The 23,299-nt window shown below is 39.2% G+C and overlaps 1 protein-coding gene across 1 annotated transcript in view; it reads right to left on the bottom strand.

The window, feature by feature from the left end:
- Positions 1 to 1,975: 1,975 nt before the first annotated feature.
- The window catches only part of SDAD1 (SDA1 domain containing 1), a 31,267-nt gene continuing 9,943 nt past the window's right edge, over positions 1,976 to 23,299 (bottom strand). Inside the window, exons 7-22 of the mRNA XM_054728196.1 lie at positions 22,845 to 22,902; positions 21,916 to 21,990; positions 19,170 to 19,271; positions 18,551 to 18,620; positions 17,230 to 17,333; positions 15,855 to 15,912; positions 14,077 to 14,135; positions 13,378 to 13,454; positions 12,491 to 12,588; positions 12,307 to 12,383; positions 11,371 to 11,500; positions 9,169 to 9,263; positions 8,848 to 9,038; positions 8,656 to 8,740; positions 7,366 to 7,527; positions 1,976 to 5,543 (exon numbers count right to left, since the gene is read on the bottom strand). Of these exons, the coding sequence (XP_054584171.1) occupies positions 5,496 to 5,543; positions 7,366 to 7,527; positions 8,656 to 8,740; positions 8,848 to 9,038; positions 9,169 to 9,263; positions 11,371 to 11,500; positions 12,307 to 12,383; positions 12,491 to 12,588; positions 13,378 to 13,454; positions 14,077 to 14,135; positions 15,855 to 15,912; positions 17,230 to 17,333; positions 18,551 to 18,620; positions 19,170 to 19,271; positions 21,916 to 21,990; positions 22,845 to 22,902 (1,489 nt within the window). The 3' untranslated portion in view covers positions 1,976 to 5,495. The remainder of the gene's footprint in view (positions 5,544 to 7,365; positions 7,528 to 8,655; positions 8,741 to 8,847; positions 9,039 to 9,168; positions 9,264 to 11,370; positions 11,501 to 12,306; positions 12,384 to 12,490; positions 12,589 to 13,377; positions 13,455 to 14,076; positions 14,136 to 15,854; positions 15,913 to 17,229; positions 17,334 to 18,550; positions 18,621 to 19,169; positions 19,272 to 21,915; positions 21,991 to 22,844; positions 22,903 to 23,299) is intronic.

Genomic DNA, 23,299 nt, shown 5'->3' with positions numbered 1-23,299 from the left:
AAGAAGTTGTGAAATACAATTTATTCTTAGTTTAGTTTCCATGTAATTATTTTAAACTTCCTCTTTGGTAACATTTTCTAGAATTAGGTTTCCATTTTGTCCACAATTTACCTTGCCACTTGGTCAAATTTCCTTTTAAAGTATTCCTGGATCTGATGTTAACTTAGATATTAGGCATAGCAGGTATTCCAAAATTGGATCTTGCTAAGAATGGAACTAGAAGTCATGTTTTAGATTGTTTTTTAAGTGTTTATTATAAATGTTTTACAGCAACATTACAAAATGTTTTGTGATGGTTAATTTTATGTGTCAGAGTGACGGGGCTAAGAAATGCCCAGCTACATGATCTGCTTGTGACAGCAGATCACAGGCCATCTCAGCCTCCAACGTGTGTGTGAGGGACTTTCCAAAAGAGAGAGCATTTGAAGGACAGACTGAGTAAGGAAGATCACTCTCACTAATGCAGTGGGCATCATCCAAGCCTTTGAGGGCCTCAACAGAGCAAAAAGGCAGCAGAAGGGCAAATGTGCTCTTTGTGCTTGAGCTGGGACATTCATCTCCTCTTGCCTGGGACATTGGCAGTCCTGGCTCTCGGGCCTTCAGACTCAGACTGCATTGCACCACCACTTTTCCTGGTTCTCCAGCTGTGACCGCAGATCATGGGATGTCTCAGCCTCATAATCTCATGAGTCAATTCCTATATCTATTTCTCTGTCTCCCTCCTACTGGTCCTATTTCTCTGGAGAATAGTTATACATGCTTAATATGTACAGAAAGAGAAAACCGAATCAGCTATATTACTACCACACAAACCCAGCAACTATTTTCATGTGCATACTATATTTATAAAATTCTTAAGTTGTAGACTGGTGCAGCCACTAGGAAAAACAGTATGGAGATACTTCAAAAATTAAAAATGCCTTATGACCCAGTGATTCCACTTAAGGGAATATATCTTAAGAACACCCTTTCTTGTTGCCTTAAACACAGAAGAAATATCTATGAAGGTAAAGGTATTACCATTATCTCCATTTTTACAGATAAGGACACTGCAGCACAGAAATGTTGATTAAAATGTGATCATACAGTTAAGCCAGTCAGCATTTGAATCCAGAGTCTGGTTTCAACACGCCAAGAATGACAAAGCAGAGCCTAAGATCCTGAGGGCACGAAAACTCAGACCAGCAACTGTCTACCTCCAGACTTCTCATGTGATTCTCCAAAACTTGGTTATACTATTTTTAGATGTGTATTCAGTTACTTGCAGTAGAACAGCCCCAAATACATCTCTTGCCATATTTTGGAACATTTTCTTAGACTAGACTTTCAGATGTAGGTTTGAGTCAACAGTTATGACTATTTTTTAGGCCTTGGCACATACTACAAATTATTTTCCCTGAGAATTATACTAACACTAGAGGCCCAGTGCACGAAATTTGTGCATGGGTAGGGTCCCTAGGCTTGACAGGTGATCAGGGCTGATCTGTGGGGCAACCAGGGGCCCCCACTGGCACCTGCCTTGGCCTGCCTGGTGCCTCCCACTTGTTGGCCCCGCCCCCCACTGCCACCACAGGTTACCTCCCTCTGTAGGGCGACCAGCAGGGTGATCAGGAGGGGGGTGGGCCCTCCGCTGGCACCTGCCTTGGCTGGCCTGGGGCCTGTGGGCAGCTCCTGCATTGAGCATCTGCCCCCTGGTGGTCAGTGCATATCATAGCGACCGGTTGTGCCACCGTTTAGTCGATTTGCCTATTAGGCTTTTATTATATAGAATAGGATAGCACTTTTGCTAACATTGGGGATTGGTGGATGGAGAAAAAGGGTCCCATCTAGCACCCTGTCAGTAAACAAGAGGAAGAGTGGCTAAGAAGGGGAGACCACAACTCCTCTGGCGTTATGTGCACATTAATCCTGGCCTTGGTTTAAGTACATTCCCCTCCAAATGGTCCAAAAATAAAAATAAAAATAATCACAAGAGTGTCTTAAGGCACCTTTATTCTCTGGCCTCAAATAAAGTTGTTTCTTATACAACGACATAAGTAAAAACATGTACACTGTAAAAGATTCGGAAAGTAAAGTAGAAAGAAAAAACCCCTCACATGATTCCAATCAACATCAAAGAAAACCATGTTTAACCATTTGCACTTGCTTGCTTTTTTCTCCTTTATTCTACTCTGGATTTAATTTTTTAAATACCCCAGATTTTACAAAGCACGGCAGTAGAATAAAAAACTGGAGTTTCTTTTCATACAAACTTATTTAATGTAAGAAAAGCCCAAATAAAGGAGGAGGGATGGAGGGAGGGAAGGGATGGGCTACCGATGCTAACCGTGTCGAGTCACACTCGACATCCGAGTGCAAAAGGTTAATATTTGGTATGTTTCTTGGACTTTTATTAGTCCCTATTCTCTCAGGTGTAATTGGATTATACTATAAATACTTTGTGTTTTGTTCATTTATGAGCATTTCCTATTGTAAACATTTTAAAGGCTACATAATATTCCACCACGTGGATAAACCATAGTTTAATCATTTCCATATTGAGATCAAATTGACAAATAAAAGCAGAATTTGCAGGAGGAAATAAAATGATCACATAAGGAGTGTTCTAATATATATGGTATTAAATATTACAGAATGACCTGTGCTTTCCATTCTTGTTCCATTTTAAACATGTATAGACCAAAAACTGTACTAAGAGAAAACGATCCATGTCAGCAATTTACCTTCCTATTCCTATTCAATCTTCTAAAAATCTCATTATACATTCTAAAAATATGTAAGCAAGAGTTAATTTTTAGTTTTATTTTTTATACAATGAAAGGATGTCACTTAGAACAGGTTTAAAGTGTTCAAGATAGTTTTAAAACAGTTTTAATATAGTTTGAAGAACAGAGCATTCCAACTGATTAAACATTCTGGTTAATACAGAGCTGCCATACAACACTCTACATACATTATACATTTTCAAAGAATTAGAATATGAAGTAACAAAAACAAAATTTAATTAACAATAACCTTAAAAAAATTGTACCAATTTTTAAACCTTTTTTCTTTGATGATTCAAGAATCCATTTCTGATGCTGCCCTGTTCATCCTAAGCATGCCTGTCAGCAAACCCTCCTGCCAGCTGAACTGCCCCTTCGTCAGGATGCCCTGCCTTAGGCTGTGGGCCTTTTGTGTTAGCTCTGTAAGTGGCTCTGTATTACATAGTCATTTTTAAAGTCTATTTCCTTCATGGGTTTCAAAGTTTCTGTATGACACAAACATTGTGTTTGCAACCCACACAGCATCTAGCAGGGTGCTTTGCATATAGTGAGCATTCAATATATATCATTGTATTTCAAACTAGTTCCCCCAAAATGGATGAGGGATAAAACAAATACTTGTAGCAACTGCAATTGTCATTTCAAGAGTAAATTAAGCAAAAGATAAAATAAAAACTTAATCGATATCTAACCTTTGATGAGAAGTTTACTGAATGCTTACTTTGTGGCAAAAACTGTGCTAAGTTCTTATAAATAGCTATTAGTTCTCAGAACCTCAAAACAATCAATGAGGTAGGTCATGTTTCAAATATTTACTGAGCCTGGGGATGGAGCAGGAACAGCCTCTGCCTTTTGGGGAGCTTATTTTCCAATGGAATTTGCTAAGATTATGGACATAATACATTAGCATTCCAGACTTATACAACACTTTATGTAAATATATATGAGCTTGGACAATATGAGTTCATCCCAGAAATGGATCCATTCTCAGTGCTGACAAAAAGGTGAGACTGAAAAGCTGAAACTGAGACCCTGGTGGCTTCTTCAAGGTAAAAGTCACCCTGAAAAGCTACTCTGCCTTTGCTGGCAGCAGCCACCCTTGTGAGGCCTGATCTTCAAATTTACAGTAAACTAACAAAATATTCTTGAGATTTATAAAATAATAAAAGGAACCATAGCGAGGTAAGATACTATGGGATTGAAGAAATAAAAGACTGCACCTTTGTAAGCCAGCTAGTTTTCTATTTTGCATATAAATTTCAGTTAAGAGCAGGGTGAAGCCACATTAGACCAGAAGACAGAACACATGGACTTTGGTGGCTCGGCCCTAGGTGGGTGGGAAAGTCTAGCGGAAGGCAGACATTTTCAGGTACCATCACAATTCAGGCAGCAAAGCAGTGGATCCTGGCTGCTATGCCATTTTGGTTTTATTTACCCCTCTCTGGAGCTAGACACACAAGACACTCAAACTGCAAAGAGAGCAGTTTCCAGTCTGAACCATTCAAATTCGCATGGGACACATTCTGTGAAATACTGAAGGTGCCAAGGTTGATTCTGACAGCTCCCCTCACTAGGCCAGTGCAATGAGTCTTTAAACCTCCAGGTCTTCACAATGATCCCCAGTATTTTGGGGAAAGTCACACAGTTTCCTTCAAATAAAACTCAAGTGAATTTAGAAAGTGAACAGAAGATACTGAAAGGGAAGGAGAAAAGTAGTTTTAGAAGCTGCTTTCTGATTCAGAGTGGGCAGAAATTTGTTTACTTGAAAGCAATATAGAGTAATTTTATCATCTACAATATTATCTAAGAAATCTGAGGTAAAAGGCAACAAACTTTCCAAATGCAACAACTTGCAAACAGAGACTGACCTGCTTTCATGCCCCTGAAATCTACTCAAGCACACCTAGCGAAGGGAGACCAATGCAGCCGCTCAGCACATACAAGAAGATCTATTTGATATTAGAAACCTTTCTTTGGACACAAGGCTGAAAATATTAAAGGTGAAAAAAGGCTAAGGAAACTAATTTGATTTTTTTTCCTCTATGGAGACGTGAGTTGCCCAAATGATAAAGACACTCCAAGATTACTATTTATACTTAAGGCAATATAAAAAGCAAGGTTTTAACCTGGCATTCCAAAAATATTTAAATCTTTTGGATGGACTAAAAGAGCTAAATAGTCTACCCAAAATCTGTACAGCAGGGACCTGTTTTCAGCAGGTAAGCCTATTTACAAGTAAGAACCTCTTACTCTTGTAACACTGTCCTGTTTCATTTGAAGAGAATATGTAATCCCCGCCCCCTGCAGAGCTTGTCTACAAGATCTCCATGACCCCACAGGAAGATGGACCTATCTCTACCAGAGAACCATTTACACTGCACATAAATACATATATACACACCTCTGCCCCCGCATCCTCCAAAAGGCTGTGGATGCCTTTAATGAGGGATTATGGTAATTTTTACATTGATAAGGATAATAGGCACTGAATAGTTTATTCTTACATTAGTGCTAAATGAAAATGATTTTACATCACTACTGTTTACATTTCAAATATTCCCACCATTATCCATCTCCAAAATAAAAACACCAAATTGCTACCAAATTTACTTTGGTTTTCACAGTATAGTGTTTCTGGACTTTTTAATGTAAACATTCTCAGTTTATTAGTTTTCAGATAATGACACAAATTTAGCATTCTCTTTGGAGTGGCAAAGTTGCTTGTCCAGGTTACTTCATTCTTTTTCTCTTTTTCAAAAGTGCATCTCGTAGTGCCAACTGGAAGATAAGAAAAAGACAACTATACATGGTAAGTCTTGGGTACCCAATTATACTAATGTAGTTATATGAAAGTGTACCAAAATGGAATCACTAAGTCAACAAGTCATCCCCCAAAACTACAAATAGTGAAATATTCCATAACAGATCAGATCTGTAACCAAGCTAGGGCCTCCTTACTACTAGGAAATAGGCAAAGCTCTTTGAATACTGTTCCCACCCCATGGGACAAAAGCTCAAAACAGGAGCAGCTACAGAATGCAGAGATGGAGCATTAAGAATAAACCTAAAGTTAAAAAAAAAGACAACCAAGGTCAATGTACACATCTTAAGTGTGTAATGAATACTATTCCATTAATTCCCAAGTACTGCTCTTAGATTCCTAGAAACTTTTAAAGATCTGTAGTTTTTGAATTTTCAAGGATACATGTTCATTTGGGGGGAGGGAGAAGAGGAAGCTGCCTGGCTCTACATCTAAATGTTCTAAGTTTTTAAATCTTATGATTTTAAGTTATTGGCTCCTTGCCTTTAGCTCTTACCTGCGTGTTGGTATTTCTTTGTTAGATAGGCAGAATAGCTAGCACACTTGAGGCAGAAAAAAAATCAAGTTTATTTTAACCTAATTTCCATAGCTAAGAAGGTATTTCTCAGACTCATCTATCTATGAATTATTTTCTCATCTGTAAAATAGGTTTAATCACAGTACCTGCTCATATTGCTGTATGCTGATTAAACAAACATGCTGACAAGGAACAAGGCCAAGCTTCTGTTATCATGCCAAAAAAGGCATGCTAAAAAGGAGAGGAAGTAGCTAAAATGTAGCAAAGCCACAAAAACCTTGTAATGAAGCAAGGCCTATAAACTATTACTATTTCCTCAACCCTAAACTCTTACAAAGGGCTGGTGATGGGTAAACTAATGGAATAAATTCAACTATGAATTTAAATTGAACTGGGAAATTGTACATATTAAATGGCAGCTTTCCTTTTACCTCAATTTCAACAACTTCTATTAAAAATGCTGTCGCTTTACTATTTACATAACACAGTTTAGAACTAGAAAAATTAAGTAAACAGACAGTAGACTTTAAATGGTGCCTCAATTAAGTTAATACTGGTTTGGTTCCCACAAAGACAGAGCACTGGCCTGGAGAGCTGGTCATTACATTCAGGCCGAGCATTTTGGAACACTGGTTCGGAATGTGGGACTAGTTTACCCTTGACTGGATACCCTGGAGATTCTTCAGAATACAGTTTGATACACTCTGGTATACCCCCAGTAGAAACATATATTAAAATATAAATTTGTTTTACTACAGTGAATTACTGAAATAAGTAAGCCCAGCATAAAACTAACCATAAAAGATCAAAAATAGACAAAATGAAATCCCAAAGGCCTGTAAGCATAAAGGCTTTGCAAAAGGGCACATACCAACAACCGAACCATTTAGTTTGTGTGCTTCACTAAAACTGTTTCTGAGCTAACCACATATAATTATTGCTTTTAAAAAAGTACCAGACATATAATAAGCACTCAAAAATTCTTAATTAATTTTTATACTATAGATCACATAAATGTCAGAGAATTTTAGCAAGGGCATGATCTGCACCCTTTTACTTAGAGGAGAAAAACAGACTCCCCTTTGGACAGATGAATCCCAACCAAGTCAGGTCTAGGACTGACACACCCTATCTTCCCCCTCTCCAATAACACTCCCATTGATCCTAAGACACACACAGTGCAAGGTCTTTAGGAGGCACAAGTCCATCCCAAAAGTAAAGGTGTCTTGGACTGACAATCCCAAGCTTCAAGTGGAACTCACCTGCTTTTCTCGGAAGGAACGCTTATTTTTCGAGCGGACATTATGGCTATACCGCATCATCATGAAGTTCTTCTGTTTTTTCTTCTCTTTATTTGTGGAACTGGAAAATGGATTCATTTTGGTTTTCTTCCTCATAAATTCTTTTCGGTCTGTCTTTCCAGCCTATCAGCACACACACAAAAAAACACTTCAGGAGTTATCTAATCAATACACATATCTCCTCTGTGCCAGGTGCTCTACTGGATGCCAAGGACACAAAGATGAATGGAACACAGTCCTTGCTCCTCAGTGACTCAGTCCAGGGGAAATGGACTGTGATGAACTGTAATGGGACAAGGAGCTCAGTGGGGAAAAAAGGTCATAACTGAACAACATAAACTGATGAACAAAAACAGACCCAGAGACAGAGAAGCATCGATCAGATGCTCAAACCTCAGAGGGGAGGTAGGGGAGGGTGGGGGTGAGGGGGAGAGATCAACCAAAGGACTTGTATGCATGCATATAAGCCTAACCAGTGGACACAGACACCAGGGGGCTGAGGGCATGAGTGGGGGGGGGGGTAAAAATGGAGGGATAAGGACACATATGTAAAACCTTAATCAATAAAGAGAGGGGGGAAAAAAGTGGAGGAAAAAAAAGGTCATAATTCAGCCTGGTGAGGTCTGAGGAACTTCCTAGAAAGGGAGACCCGTGAGCTGTCTGTTGCAGGATGAAGGCATTATGGTAAGGGGAAAGGAGAGAGGGGTAGAGCATGTCCAGAAATAGGAACAATAGCATATGGAAAGGTGTGGAGAAAGAACATGGGTTTTTAAACTTAGCTAAATAGATTTCAGTACAAACAGAATGCAGAGGGTGATGTGGAGCCAGGATGGCCTGGTGCCTAAGACAAATGAAGGCACAGAAAATAAAGATGGAAATGTGGGCAGGGTGCAATCACACCTTACTTACCAGAGGCAGACTCCAACTGTCTACCTTTTCATTAATGACTGCAAACATTCCCCTGCTTTCCTAACAGCTTTGGTAAGTGTTCTGAGCCTCTCTGATACCATGAACATGTAATGGTGCTTCCTGTTATCTACATCATGTTTTGGATGGTAGTTACATGGCTGCTAGTTGTTAAGCTCATCTAACTGAATGCCTCATGCCTGTGCATTTTATTCTATGTTCAGTACAGCTTTATTCAAAACATTAATGTAAAATACTACCATTCTGTGCCTATACAAGTTCTGGGTCATATTTCATTTCTTTGTTTTCTGTTTAAAGGATGAGGGACCAGTATGCCTCACTTACCATTGCAGTTGCTAGTCTTGTCTCCTTGTCAGACTTTGGCTTTTTATGAAGGCGTTCAATGTCCCGAAGGGAAAGCAACTCGCCCCTGGAACGAAGGAAAAAATATAACATGAAACAAGGGTGGAATTCCTCTCTCTCATACTTTCATTACCATGGGAGCTGCCTAAAGACCTAGGGCAGGTGCTGCTGTACCTGGAATCTTCATCACTGTCTATTTCGATATATTTCCTCTTCTGGGCTTTCCCGGGGGCAGCGTCGAGTTCCTTCCTCATCTGGGCCAGGCGGATTTTCTGGAAGTCTTCCTGAGTTAAAACTCGGCTGGTGCTGACGGCTGCAGCTTTGGCTTTCCGCTCCTCCGCAGGCATGCTGCTCAGCTTCTTAGCCTTTAAGGACACAAAGGCTTTCAACGCTCCGAGCTCAGGTGAGAGCTCAGTCCCCCAGCAAGGCCCAGCATAAATTAAGTCTTAATGAACATCGGAGTCATGCACTGATAGAAGGAAATGTTGAACTTACGATTTCTTGCTGTTCTTCATCAGAAGAGTGGTGCACGTCGACCCACTCCCCGTCGTCATCCGACTCCTCACTGAGACTGGCACTCTCCCACCCATCTGTGCGAAAGAGAGCACAGGTAGTCTATCGCTTTGTGTTGAGTACTCATGGCAACTGGAGATAAATCCAGTGAAAGTAAGGTTATGAACCTCAAACAGATGCTCTACAAACCAAGAACTGAGCAATATTTATTGTTAAATAAGCCACATCAATTTAATTCATTGTAGGAATGGGAATTAAGCAATGACCAAGTATCTACCCTCAGCCGAAATCTTACACTTTCTCTAACCCTCAAGACTCAACAGAAGAGGAACAGAATATCGAGTTAAGGCACCTTCCAGGCCAGTCAGAAAATGCAGCCTACACTGAAATTCTGAAAATCATGTCTGACTCCAGAGGCCACATTCTTCCCACCAAACCATGTACATCAAAACTTCACTTGTATAGTTATCTTGGCTACACAGGAAGTACTCAATTCTTCTAAGCACATTAATAAATGTTTTTAGAAACTAGTTAGAACAGTCATTCAGAGAACTGAGGTAGAAGATTCTGGATGTTAAAAAACCTTGCAGCCCTGGCTAGTGTGGCTCAGTTGGTTGGGCATCATCCTGTGCACTAAAAGGTCACTGGTTTTATTCCCAGTCAGGGAACATGCCAGGTTGTGATCCCGATCCCCAGGAGGGCACATACAGGAGGCAGCCAATCAATGTGTTTCTCTCTCTCCCCCTTTCCCTTTCTTTTGCTCTAGAAAATCAATAAAAAACATATTAAAAACAAAAAAAACACACCTTGCAGACACCACAATAAAGGGGTATTAGTGTTCTTAATGGAGTCATCACAGTATGCTTTCAAAATCAGACACTTAAAATCTCAGTGGTTCCTCATCCTATATAATAAGTGTCTGGTCATCCATTCAACCAATCAAAGCATAATATGCTAATGATATGCTAAGGCCACTCAATCGCTTGCTATGACATGCACTGACTACCAGGGGGCAGACGCTCCAACCGGTAGGTTAGCTTGCTGCTGGGGTCCAGCCAATCAGGACTAAGATGGGCCGGGAATGCCCTGGAGCCATCCTGTTGTCCCTGCCGGCTGGCAAACCTCCCGCATCCCTCACCGGCCCTGATCATGCACCAGTGGGGTCCTTCAGCCTAGCCTGTCCCCTCTAGCAATCTGGGACCTCTTAGGGGATGTCAGAGAGCCGGTTTCAGCCTGATCCCGCAGACCAGGCCGAGGGACCCCATTGGTGCACAAATTTGTGCACAGGGCCTCTAGTATTCTATATAATAGTGTCCCAGCTCTTTGGTATGGCATATACACAACCAATCATGATAAGGCCCAACTCAGACTCTAGTCTACTATTTGACTATTGTCCACCTTTTATTCTGTACTGTAAGTTTCCCAAATCCTTCAGGACTTTGCTCAGTTTGCCTGGAAAGTCTCCATTGTTCTACCATTCCTCACTTAAAATTCAAAATACAGCTCATGGGTCACCATCTCCTTGAGGCCTTTCTGAACCTAGGAGGTTGACCTGACCTCTCTCCTGCCCTTATGCCTCATTCCAATTATAAATCCTAGTAATACTTTATTGTCAGCTCTTTTTTTCATGCCTGCAGGGCAGGAACCATATCATTCATCTTTGTATTGAGAGTGGCCAGCCCACAGCTAATGCTTAAGAAAGCTTTGAAATCATGAATGAATGAACAGGACAAAGACAGAACTTTTAGCAACCAATGTAAGAAAGGCTAACCCTAGAAGTCAGAATGGAGATCTTCAAACATTCTTTAACAAATTCAGAAAGGCTAACCCTAGAAGTCAGAATGGAGATCTTCAAGCATTCTTTTTCAACAGGAGAATTTTAAAAGATTGCTAAGGACTAAAAAATACCTCATCATTTCTTTTTTCCAGGCAACAAACGAAAACCATTATCTTTCCCAAGTGACCAGCATACCATTAAGGGGCAGCCACCCTGAAGAACATGAAAAGACATCTACACGAGAATGTAAGTTCCCTAAGAGCAGGAGCCATGCCCATTTGATCCCCAATGCTTGTAACAGTGCCTGGCATATAGTCACTGCTGAATGTTCAGTAGTATAAAGATTTCAAGGTCAGTACAGATATAGGAGTGACTATGTCCTGAATAATGATGAAATAAAAATGAACCTTCATCGTTTTCCGCATTCTCTTCTCCTTTTTCAATTTCTAGAATTTCAGCTCCTGGGATGTAATCTTTAGCATCTAATTCTCCATATTCTTGTACTCTTGCTTCTACGGAGGCCTCTGTAGGTTTACCCTAAAGGAAAGAGAAATTGTTTTTAATATGGTCCAGAGATTGTAAAATATTATTCATGAAAACGATTTCCTAGGATTATGAATTTAGAAGGGAGAATCACAAAAAATGAAGTAATCAAATGACAAAGATCAGTCCATATATGCCTTAGGTGAATGTAAATTTCCCAGCCAGAACTCTGTCCACTATTTTCCTGCTCTTCTGATCCAGATCAGGAAACTGGAAGTTATTAGAGAATATCCATTAGGATTCCTTTTGGGTTTTTTTTTTTTTGAGAAAGAGGGGGTGTGTGTGGGGGGGAGATATCGATTGATTGGTTGCCTCCTGCATGCACCCTGACTGGGAGCAGGATCAAACCTGCAACCAAGGTCCACAACCTTGACCAGAATCAGACCCGAGACCCTTCCATGTGCAGGCTGATGCTCTAACCACTTAGCAACACTGGCCAGGGCTCCGTTCTGATTCTTAAGTCTTGAGATCACCAACTCTTTTTCTGTCACAAACACCCATCTCTCTTCCCTCGTAGCTCCAAAGAGGGATTGCCCATTCAATACTGGCATCAGCTACTGATTGATCTTTGGGATTCCAATCGATTAACGATTAAACAGCCTGACTGACCTATAAGACTCAGTTGTCATCAAATATGTAAGACAATGGTAATTCAATCAATTGTATTCTGAGCTTAAAGAATAAAACCAGGCATAATCACCAATACTCATAATGTAAGCCTCACAAAAACTAAAACTGTAGGATCACTCTCACCTTTTGAGACCATAACCTTTAGATTAACATATGCATGCTTCACCTACCCGGAATTTCTTCTGTAACATCTGAGGATTCAGTGTTCGGAAGAGTTGAATCAAAGTTCTAGCAGACATCATTACATCTGTAAAATAATTCCTTTAATTTAGAAACTCCAGAGCTAAGTGTCTTTTGAGATAAAAACGAATCATCCTATATTCTTTGGTCTACAGAGACTAACATGCAACTTACTCTTATCTTTGTGTGTTTTATACTGAGCCAGGTCTTGGAGAAGTTCTTCAGTCATGGCTAGAGGACATCGAGCTGTTATCTCCTTTATAGCATTAATTCTAGAAAAAGAAAAAACAATTTAAAAAACCCAAAAAGCAATTTCATATGGTTCAATTTAAAAAGGTGTCCTAAAAGACTAAAAATAGAAGTTGGGTTTTACAGAGCTTAGGTCTCTAAAACTGCAGCGTAGGAGAGAATGTGAGAGAGGGCAGCCTTAGAGGGCTTTGTTCCAGACAGCTTACTACCATTTCCCCTACCAGTGGTATAAGAAATAGTATCTTCTTTATAAAGTAAATAAAGCCAGCATTTACTCGCTAACTCTAAGGGGAAAGAGGACTAAGTCAAATAAGAAAAGCTAAAGATCTTTAGAGCTGTTTGTTATCCCAGCAAGAAGTCCATAAAAAGTAGCTCTTAACATACTGCTTAGTTATCAGGACAGATTAGATAACTGTTAAACGAGTACTCAAACTCAGAAAGCATTTTTTTAATGAATCAAAAGGGCTACTGAACTGTCTAGGAATTAAAGAGTGATTCAACAATAAATCATTTGTTCCAGGGAAAGATCTGAATTCAGGTTAGAGACAGGAGAAGAACGCTGATTGCTAAACAATCATTCATTTGAAAAAGTAAAGCTAGTAAAAAAACAAAATGTTGATTAGAAAGACAAATATTTTTTCTCTGACTCCCTCCTCAAAATTCTGACCAATAAAGTAAAAATATCAAGCCTCCTGAGAAGACTAAAGTATATTTGAGGCCACACTGCCAGCTGAAATCTTCCATCCTGGTCATGTAAAGCTAACCTAGCACATTAAAAACATATCCAGTGCCTCCAGCCACATTCTACATACCCTACTGTCATGACTTCCCCAGAGTTCTTGTCGGTAACAAAATTGTTGGCCACAGTCATGAGCAAGGATTGAATGATCTGAATTGGGAATAAAAGAAGAGTGCTGGTAAAATATCTGCACCTACTCAAATATTTGAGAATGACAAACAATAGATTATTCACAGTAGCAAAACAGCATTCCACCTTCAGTTTGGGAGTTTGATAAAATTAAGACTGAGGAAGACAGATAAAAATACTCTACTTTGGGTTTTAGTCTCTGTGGCTAACTTCAGATTAAATTTTGCTCTCCTTTAATGTTAGTTTTAATATGGATTAAAGAAATTGCTTTGACCCAGGATAATCCAATCCAAATACTATTTTAATCAAAGAAAGAAATTATCAGCTTTGAAAATAATTACTACAAACTTACTGATATTCTTGACCTCCCATCATAAAACTTGGCAATTAAAATCAGAATTCTCAACAACTTGTTCAAAACAAAGTTTACTTCTATAGTAATTTTTTTTTCAGTTTCTATAACTAAACTTCTGTGCATATCTCCCTAAGAGTTAAAGTCGCTTCTACTCACTTAAAAAGAAAAAAAGGGGGGGGGGGGGGGGTGGGAGGGACAGTAATCCCTGTGGGAAAAGTCACATGATATACTTAATGGTAACACTGCTATGCACTAGATCCATCAGAAATAAGGTTTAAAACTTCTCACCTCTGGGGGTACTAGGTGATGAGATGCTTGTGCAGCAAACAGAAGGATCTTTGTTACTTCTAAAAATGCAAGAGGTTAGAAAGGTCATAGTTGGTTTATTGCTGTTCTCTGGACTATAGCAAACATTGCAAGGACATTCTGGCCCTAACACTGCTGCTTACTCCACATGGAACACTCTGCCCCCTTGCTTCCGTTAAGTCCCTACTCAAGTGCTGCCTTATCAAAATGTCTTTTCTAACCACACTAGAGGCCTGGTGCACGAATTCGTGCTCGGGTGGGGTCCCTCAGTGTGGCCTGTGGGGATTGGGCTGAAGCCAGCAGTCCAACGCTACCTGCAGCTCCCACTCATCCTGGCCCCACTGTACCTGCCACGGGCTCATGCCCAGTCAGTCTTCATCGGGAAAGGCTCGCCCTGCCACAGCGGCGCTTGCCAGCCGTGAGCCCTGTGTCTGTCACCCATCTGGAGAGGGGTAGAGAGGGGGCCAGGACACAATTGGCCCTCTGGGGGTGGGGGGTGGGGGGGTTTGGAACACCCTTGTGGGCCCAGAATCCATCCTGCTGACATTCACACTAGTTGTTGGGAGCCACCTGGCAGCCGCTTTTATATCATTTCTTCCTTGCGGAATGTGGCTGCAGTGCCCGAGGCTGACTTCCAGGAGGCCGGTGGCACTGTCGGGATCATGCCAGTGGCACCAGCGGCGTCGGTCTGTCAGTGTCTGGCCCGTTCTCTGGAGATCGGACCTGCAGGACTACTGAGGGAGTGAGTGGCTGCCACTAGGCTGGTGGGTCTCTGGGATGGGTCCATCAGCTGAGTGGTACTCCTGCTGTGGGAGCGCACTGACCACCAGAGGGTAGCTCCTTCATTGAGCACCTGCCCCCTGGTGGTCAATACTCGTCAGAGCAACTGGTCGTCCGATCCTCCGGTCGTTCAATCATTTGGTCGCTCAGTCATTCGGTCACTTAGGCTTTTATATATATAGATAATCTAAAATAGAACCTGTCCCAGCACTCCCTACTGTCCTTATTTTGCTTCCTCTTTCCTTGAAAACTCTTATTTTCACCTGGGCATATACAGGATCTGAGTACTTTATTCCACTGTGACCACCCTAAGTTTCAAGGAAGAAATTGGCTATATTGTGTTAATGATATACGTTTGAAGGAGCTACTAAAAATGGTGTGCAATATAAACTTATGAACTATTTCTAGAATTTTCCATTTAATTATTTTTTTTTGGACCACGGGTAACTGAAACTGTGAAAAGCAAAACTGCCGATGGTGGAAGACTACTTTAAAATAAAAAGACTTGCTTTGCTGAAACTGGTTTGGCTCAGTGGATAGAGCGTCGGCCTGCGGACTCAAGGGTCCCAGGTTCGATTCCGGTCAAGGGCATGTACCTTGGTTGCGGGCACATCCCCAGTAGGGGGTGTGCAAGAGGCAAATGATCGATGTTTCTCTCTCATCGATGTTTCTAACTCTCTATCCCTCTCTCTTCCTCTCTGTAGAAAATCAATAAAATATATATATATAAAAAAAGACTTGCTTTAAGAATTTATTCCTCTATCCACCCCCACCACCCATAATTGTTTTTTAAAGTTGATGAGCAGAACAATTAACCCAGGGAATATTCTGAAAAGTAAACATAAGAGTTTCTCTCCCCTTCTCTGAAACAGAACACATTTCACTCCTAACTCTTTATCTTTACAAATTATAGAACAAAAAATTCTGGAACTTATTTTAACCCCTAGACCACCAAAGGAACATGTGAGCGGGTGGCTTACCTCTTTGGTGGGGCTGCAGAAACCTTTGCACAAAGGGGTAGAAGTTGAAAAGAAAAAGCTGTGGGGGAAAAATGCAAACTTTAAAACTTCTGTAACTAAAGCTAAACTATAAGTTCACTTTTCCAAATCCAATTATATCACTAAATTCAAATCTAAATAGCATCTAGTATAATCCAGTCACCAAAAATGCCACAATTCTGGTTTTATTATTAGATACCAGACCAGCCACTTTGGAGGAATTACTCTGAGCTCTATTTTAGAGAATAAACACTATCACTCTGGAGTATACCTAATCAAGGTGACATGGGTCCAGTTATTAAAGCAATTGCCATTTAAAAAATTGATTTTAGAGAAAGGGAGAGGAGAGAGGGAGGGAGGGAGAAAGAAAAACATCAATGTGAGAAACATGCATTGGTTGCCTCCCATCTGGGGTTGAACCAACAACCTGGGTATGTGCCCTGACCAGAAATCGAACCTTCCACCTTTTGGTGTACAGGACAACGCTCCAACCAACTGAGCCAGGGCAAGCAACTGCAATTTTTTACTTTAAGAAGAGGAAATTTGGAGATGGACTAGTCTTTATCAAAGTTCATCATGTGAAAATAAATTAATTTTTTTCTATTTTAGCCACAGAACAAAACCATGGCCAGAGAACAGGGAAGGCTTGTATTCAATATAAAGATGGATGTCCAATTGTATTCAGTTGTGAAACTCTGTATTTCCATCAACCATGCTTAAATTACAAATCACTTTTGGTTCAAACTCAAATTCAGGTTGGACATAAAATTACCACACAAATATATCAAGAATTGACTTGGTAATCCTGCCTTAGGTCTGCAGACCATAGAGAAAAATCAATTTATTCACTAAAGTGTTGTTTTTCTTAGAGAAAGAGAATGAGTGCTTTCATTTTTAAGTTGATCTAAGTCTATACTGTTTAATTTTCAATAAATAAGCCAAACCTGTTTCACTTTTTTAATTAAAAAATTTTTTTGAAGAAAGCAACATATTCAATGATTTTCAGAATAGTGGCACTAATCACAAGAGCAAAATGATGGGGAACAACCTCAATGGTCATTTCTTCATGGCCTAAATTTTTGGGAATCTCTTCTACAATGCCATTTGGTCCAAGAATATGTGTGAAGTTTCCATTCGTATATATAATATACCGTATATATACATTATATCACCACGGAGCTCTTGCAGTCTAATTTAATGTAAAAGGTTTTATTCTTCTCTAAATTGTATGAATTTAAATGTTTTGGGGGGGATAAATTAAGCCCCTCTTCTACCTTAGAGGCTTTTTTTTCTTCTTCTTTTTAGCAAGAATAATTCTATTTCCAATATCCACCAAGAGAAACAATGTAATTCAAACCTCGTGAATTCCCACCAATCTGGAAATGAGGTTCATGAGCATCATCTTCACTTCAAACCTCTCCTTAGAGCTCTCTAGCTGCTTTAGTAGTTTTTCTGCAAAATCTAAAAGAAAATATCAGAAAAGTACACTATGGGTCCATGGTCTGTACATTATCTTACAGATGTAGAGAAAGGCAGTAGTTAGATCAGCAACTCTGGTATGGCTGTACCTGAAATCACTCTGCTGAACCAGGATGGTAAAAATAGCAGTATGACAGAAGGTGAAAAGATTCACACACAGGTCAATGTAGTTTTAATAATGCCCCAAGTTATGTCTTAAGGACACCCAAGGTTTTTAGCATCAACATGCTGAGTGACTGTTTAATAGGTGCTCCATTTAACAGTTGTTCTTCAAGTTCAGTTTCTCCACATGTAGTCCACAGACCACCAGCAGCTGGTCCACATGGTAGTTTCTTAGAAATACAGAATCTAGGTCCCAACCCACACCTACTGAATCAATCTGCACTTTAACAGGGTCCCCAGGTGATTCTATATGCATCTTCAAGTTTGAGAAACACTGATCTAGAGGAGGAGCCAGCAAACACTACTGTACAGAGCATTTAAAAGCCCCAATGTTGCCCAGCCAATGTGGTTCAATGGTTGAGCATTGACCTATGAACCAGGAGATCTCAGTTTGATTCCTGGTCAGGGCATATGCCCAGGTTGCAGGCTCAATCCCCAGTGTGGGGTGTGTAGGAGGCAACTGATAAATGATTCTCTCTCAACACTGATGTTTCTGTCTCTCCTTCTCCCTTCCTCTATGAAATTAATACTAATAAAAAAAAATAAAAATAAAAGCCCCAATGTCCAACTGCACGCAATACCAACTAATCAGTCTGTGGGGGATAACAGGACCCAAGCACCAGTATAGTTTACAAATTCTCTAAGTGAGTCCAATTTGCATTCCAGTTTGAGAACTGGTGTTGTAGAATATGGTTTCTCAAACTTTATGTTTCCACAGATTAGTTTTTTAAAAAAAGGACAAAAGATCATCAATTTTTCATTTGGTCAAGCATAATGTCTGTCCTACCATTATTGTGTTAAAATAAAAATTTCAGAGAGCTGTTCTTCCACGTTTTTCTTATTTTGCTATGACTGAGAATCACTATTTCAGAACATAAACTAGTAACAGCTACCACCAACTAGTAACAATTAAGTATTTACCGACTGTCTATTAAGCCCCAAGGAGGGATCTTATATTCCCAGGTAACTCTGAAGGTAGGAAACTAACTAGGCAGAGATCAGGCCAATACGAAATTGTTAAGTCATAATTATAGTACCTTGAGGATCATGAATCAAGTGAATAGCTGAAAAGTTAAACACCTCTGGTTTTTTCTTCTTCTTTTGTTTCTGAAACAAAGGGAAAGGAAAAACATTTACCTTCTGAATTACAGTAATGAGGCCCTTGGGGTTAAATGTGCTAATGTGCTAAAATCTGTCATCAAGTCCACCACACTATTTAAAAAGAAGACAAAAATCTTTCATAAAAAGAGTATAGATGGTTTTTGTCTTTTAAGATTCACTGGTAAAACTTAAAGGAATTTGGCAATATAAAAATTAACCACATAAGGGCCAAATTAATGATTTTCAGAATAATCATTACAAAATATAAAATGTACTTTATTCGTGTACTCTTGAGATGATATGCCTACCAAAGATATACTAATACAGGTCATCTCAATCAGAACAAGTGAAAAGTAAATTTAATCTAATTTATTCAAGTCACAGATTTTGCTAGAGCTGAAAATTAAATTCATCCCAAAATTAGTGCTTAAAAACTCAATACACATTTCTAAGTCTTTCAGAAATGTGCTTTATTTCAAGTTCTTAAAAGCTTTTGCTAAAAACCTTTCTACATTCTAATGATTCCTACCCTAATTTCCCAGGTACAAATCTCACCTTGAGCACTTTCATAGCCTTTTCCAACCTTTTCTTGTGCTTGGAGCTTTTCTTCCCTGTGGCATACTGCACTAGCAGGTCTCTTGCTGTTGGTCCTTCATCCTAAATAAAAACCTACTTTGTAAAACTGTAAATAAGGAAAGTCTGCATAGAAGCTATTACCTATGACCTTTCAACCACTTCTTTGTACTTATTATACTCTTTGAACACAGCCATTAAAAATGAACAGAATTTCTAAAATTCAATAAAAAATATTTCCCATGTGCACAAACAGGCATAAACAAAGATTTTGACTGCAGCACTGATTTTTACCTTTGTATTTTTTTTTAAATATCAATATTTTAAAAATGTATCTTTATTGTTGAAAGTATTACAGATGTCCCTCTTTTTCCCCATTGACCTCCTCTACCCCCCGTACCTCTCCCCTGCCCAGACTTCATCACACTATTGTCTGTGTCCATAGGTTATGCATATAAATTTTTTGGTTAATCTCTCCCCACCCACCCCTGCCTTCCCTCTGAGATTCATCAGTCTGTTCCATGCTTCTATGTCTCTGGATCTATTTTGTTCATCAGTTGATTTTGTTCATTAGATTCCACATGAGATCATGTGATACTTGTCTTTCTTTAGCTTACTTTACTTAGCATAATACTCTCCAGGTCCCTCTATGCTGTCTCAAAGCATAAGAGATCCTTCTTTTTTAATTTTCCTTTTAATTTTTTATTTTCCTTTTAATTTTTATTGAAGTATAATATATTGACAGACTGCAACTTTGTTCTAATTTAAAAAAATGAACTGGAAACAAATATTTATGAACAGGAAAATGTTTAAACTATAATACATTCATATTCAGAAATATGATGTGGAGGTTAAAAGCATATGGCAGAGAGGAACAAAATAGAAACAGAGGAATGGATACATGGAACAGACTGATAAAGGCCAGAGGAGAAGGGGGTGGAGGTGGAGGTGGAGGTGGGGGAGACTGGAAAGAAAGTGAAGAGATTAGCCAAAGAACATATATGCATAACCCACAGACACAGACAGTATGGGACGGGGCTGGGTAGAACAGGCAAAGGGAAGGGGGAAACGGAGGACCTCTCTAATAATGTCAAAAAAAAAAAAAAAAAAAAAAAAGCATAGGGTAGATTTACATGTATTAACAGAACTAACAGAATAAGCACTAAATGCATTGGTACATAGTATATATCGACACAAAGAAAGCAATCTGCAGAATAATATGTATATTATTTACACATATATATATTTTAATATATTTTATTAATTTTTTACAAAGAGGAAGGGAGAGAGACAGAGAGCTAGAAACATCGATGAGAGAGAAACATCGACCAGCTGCCTCCTGCACACCCCCTACCAGAGATGTGCCCGCAACCAAGGTACATGCCCTTGACCGGAATCGAACCTGGGACCTTTCAGTCCGCAGACCAACGCTCTATGCATTGAGTCAAACCGGTTTTGGCATTATTTACATATATTTTAAAAACCTTCTGTGGCCCGGCTGGCATAGCTCAGTGGTTGAGCACCAACCTATGAACCAGGAGGTCACGGTTTGATTTTCGGTCAGGGCACATGCGTGGATTGCAGGCTCAATCCCCAGTGTGAGCTGTATAAGAGGCAGCTGATCAATGATTCTTTCTCATCATTGATGTTTCTATCTCTCTATCCATCTCCCTTCCTCTCTGAAATCAATAAAAAATAATATTAAAAAATAAAAACCTACTGCGCATATAAGACAATCATATACACACCTACATATATAACTGCAAGGGGAAACAAAATGGTTATCTGTGAAGAAGGGATGGGGAAGTGGAAATAAGACAGGGTCAAGCAAATTTCTATTTTATCTATAGTATCTGAAACTTTTTACAATAAAAATGTATTACTCATACACTAATAAGACAAAATGAATTTCAAGGTATTATTATATACTAGAGGCCCGGTGCACGAAACTCGCGCACGGGTAGGGTCCCTAGGCCTGGCTGGCTGCCTTCCTTCCTCCCTTCCTCCCTTCCTCCCTCCCTCCCTCCCTTCCTTCTTTCCATACCACTCCCTGGTGGTCAGGCACATCATAGCGAGCAGTCGAATTCCCAGTCGGCAGAATTTGCATATTAGCCTTTTATTATATAGGATTATATAGGATTCCAGTATTCTTATAAAAATGCTAAAATGGGAAGTGAAATTTTTTCTCCTTTTAAATTTAATTAAAAGTACTTTTTAATTAATAAAATTTCATAACATCCTATATCTTGATTTTTCCTTTTAAAGATGCCACGATATTATTCCTCTCCATTCCCCCACTTTGAAGTTCTATGATGTTGATGCTCACCTAAAAATGTGTTGGCAGCAATTTTCATTCTAAGTTTATATAGTGAAGTATAGTAACTGCTTTAGAACTAATAACAAGGGTGAATGAATCTAAGTTTTATTAGTTACTTAACCAATCTTACGGAAGTTAAGTGACAAATTCTAAACTATAAAATCTCCGCATGGCAGAACTCAATAAAGGATAAAGGTAACATGTAAGTTCCTTTCTAACGTAAGCAGTCATGGATTTTTACCATTTTCCCTGAGAGCAATAATGAAATCTCATAAGCTGTAAAATTCAGAAGCATCTATGTTAACCCTTTGCACTAGCTTGCTTTTTTCTCGATTCCTTTATTCTACTCGGGATTTAATGCTAACCGTGTCGAGTCACACTCGACATCCGAGTGCAAAAGGTTAAACTAACCTCTGATTCTGAGTCACTGTCCTGTTTTTCCTCTTCATCTTTCCCAAGGAAGAATGTTAAAGCAGCAACTAGTATCTAAAGACCAATCAGAACAAAAAATTACTCACCCCACCTTACAACAAAGAATAAATACTTCTGTCTACTCTTTATATAAGTGTACACAAAAGGATCTAAAGAAAAAATTAAAAATAATGGGATTTGGGCTCATTTTCTCAATTAAAACATAAGCTTTTATAACATTACTTGTCCAAAAATGTATAATTTAAAAAATCTTAGATAAAAACATCTAGGCCCTACATAGTTATCCTTCAAGTAGACTGTCAAGAATTTCCATGCCATGGCTGGGTGGCTCAGCTGGTTAGAGCCTTGTCCTGATACATGACAGTTGTGGGTTTGATTCTTGGTCAGTGCACATACAAGAATCAACCAATGAATGCATAAATATGTGGAACAACAAATCAATGTGTCTCTCCCTAAAAATAAAAAATCAATTAAAAAAAATTTCTACTTTCCCCTACAAATAAGTGACATTACAGTCCTTTTAATAGAAAGTCAAACATATCCTTAAGTATCTTTCAGCTGTGTCTGAGCCCAATAAAATAGTCAACAATTATAGGAAAAACATAAAATCAACTATTGTTTAATACACAGCATTTTAAAACACTCATGATATGTAGAATTATGCACCTGAAACCATTATAATTAGCCAGTGTCATCCCAATAAATTCAATAAAAAGGGGGAAAACCCTTCATGATAATTTTGTTTGACTCCTCTAAAGCACAGGTTGATGAACAAGGAAATGGTGTATACACAGAGCACCAGTAAAATAATGGTGCTCCCTCTTCCTCATATACCATTCTCCGTCACTCTCTGTGGAGAAGCAGACCACTCACAGACAGTGCCTTCACACAGCCATTCAGGTGCTCACCTTGGTGACCTTAGAGAAACACGCAGTTGTTATCACATTGACAGTTTTGGCATCATTCCTGGGGGAAGACAAATGAATGTTATAAAGTAAGTTTTCATTCTATTGTATTTGTTAGCACAGACAATGCCACAAAATAAATAATATAATAAATATTTCTGACATGTTAGAATTCATAGATATAATAATTTTAAAAAGTTATAAGTTGCTGGTCAATAGTTTGATTACTTAATTTAATACTAATTAAATTTAAGCTCAGTCTTACTTCAGAAAATTACGCAGTCATTAAGACGCACTGATGGCCCTGGCTGGGTAGCTCAGTTGGTTAGAGCGTCAACCCGATACACCAAGATTGCGAGTTTGATCCCTGGGCAGGGCACATACATCAAGCATGTCAAACTCATGGCACACGGGCCACATGCAGCCCACAATGCATATTTTGGCAGCCCAGCCAATAT

Source organism: Eptesicus fuscus, chromosome 2, assembly GCF_027574615.1.
Source record: "Eptesicus fuscus isolate TK198812 chromosome 2, DD_ASM_mEF_20220401, whole genome shotgun sequence".
In the NCBI taxonomy this organism is placed as follows: domain Eukaryota; kingdom Metazoa; phylum Chordata; class Mammalia; order Chiroptera; family Vespertilionidae; genus Eptesicus; species Eptesicus fuscus.
The sequence above is the reverse complement of the archived record's forward strand: the minus strand, read 5'-3'. Positions and strand labels throughout refer to the sequence as shown.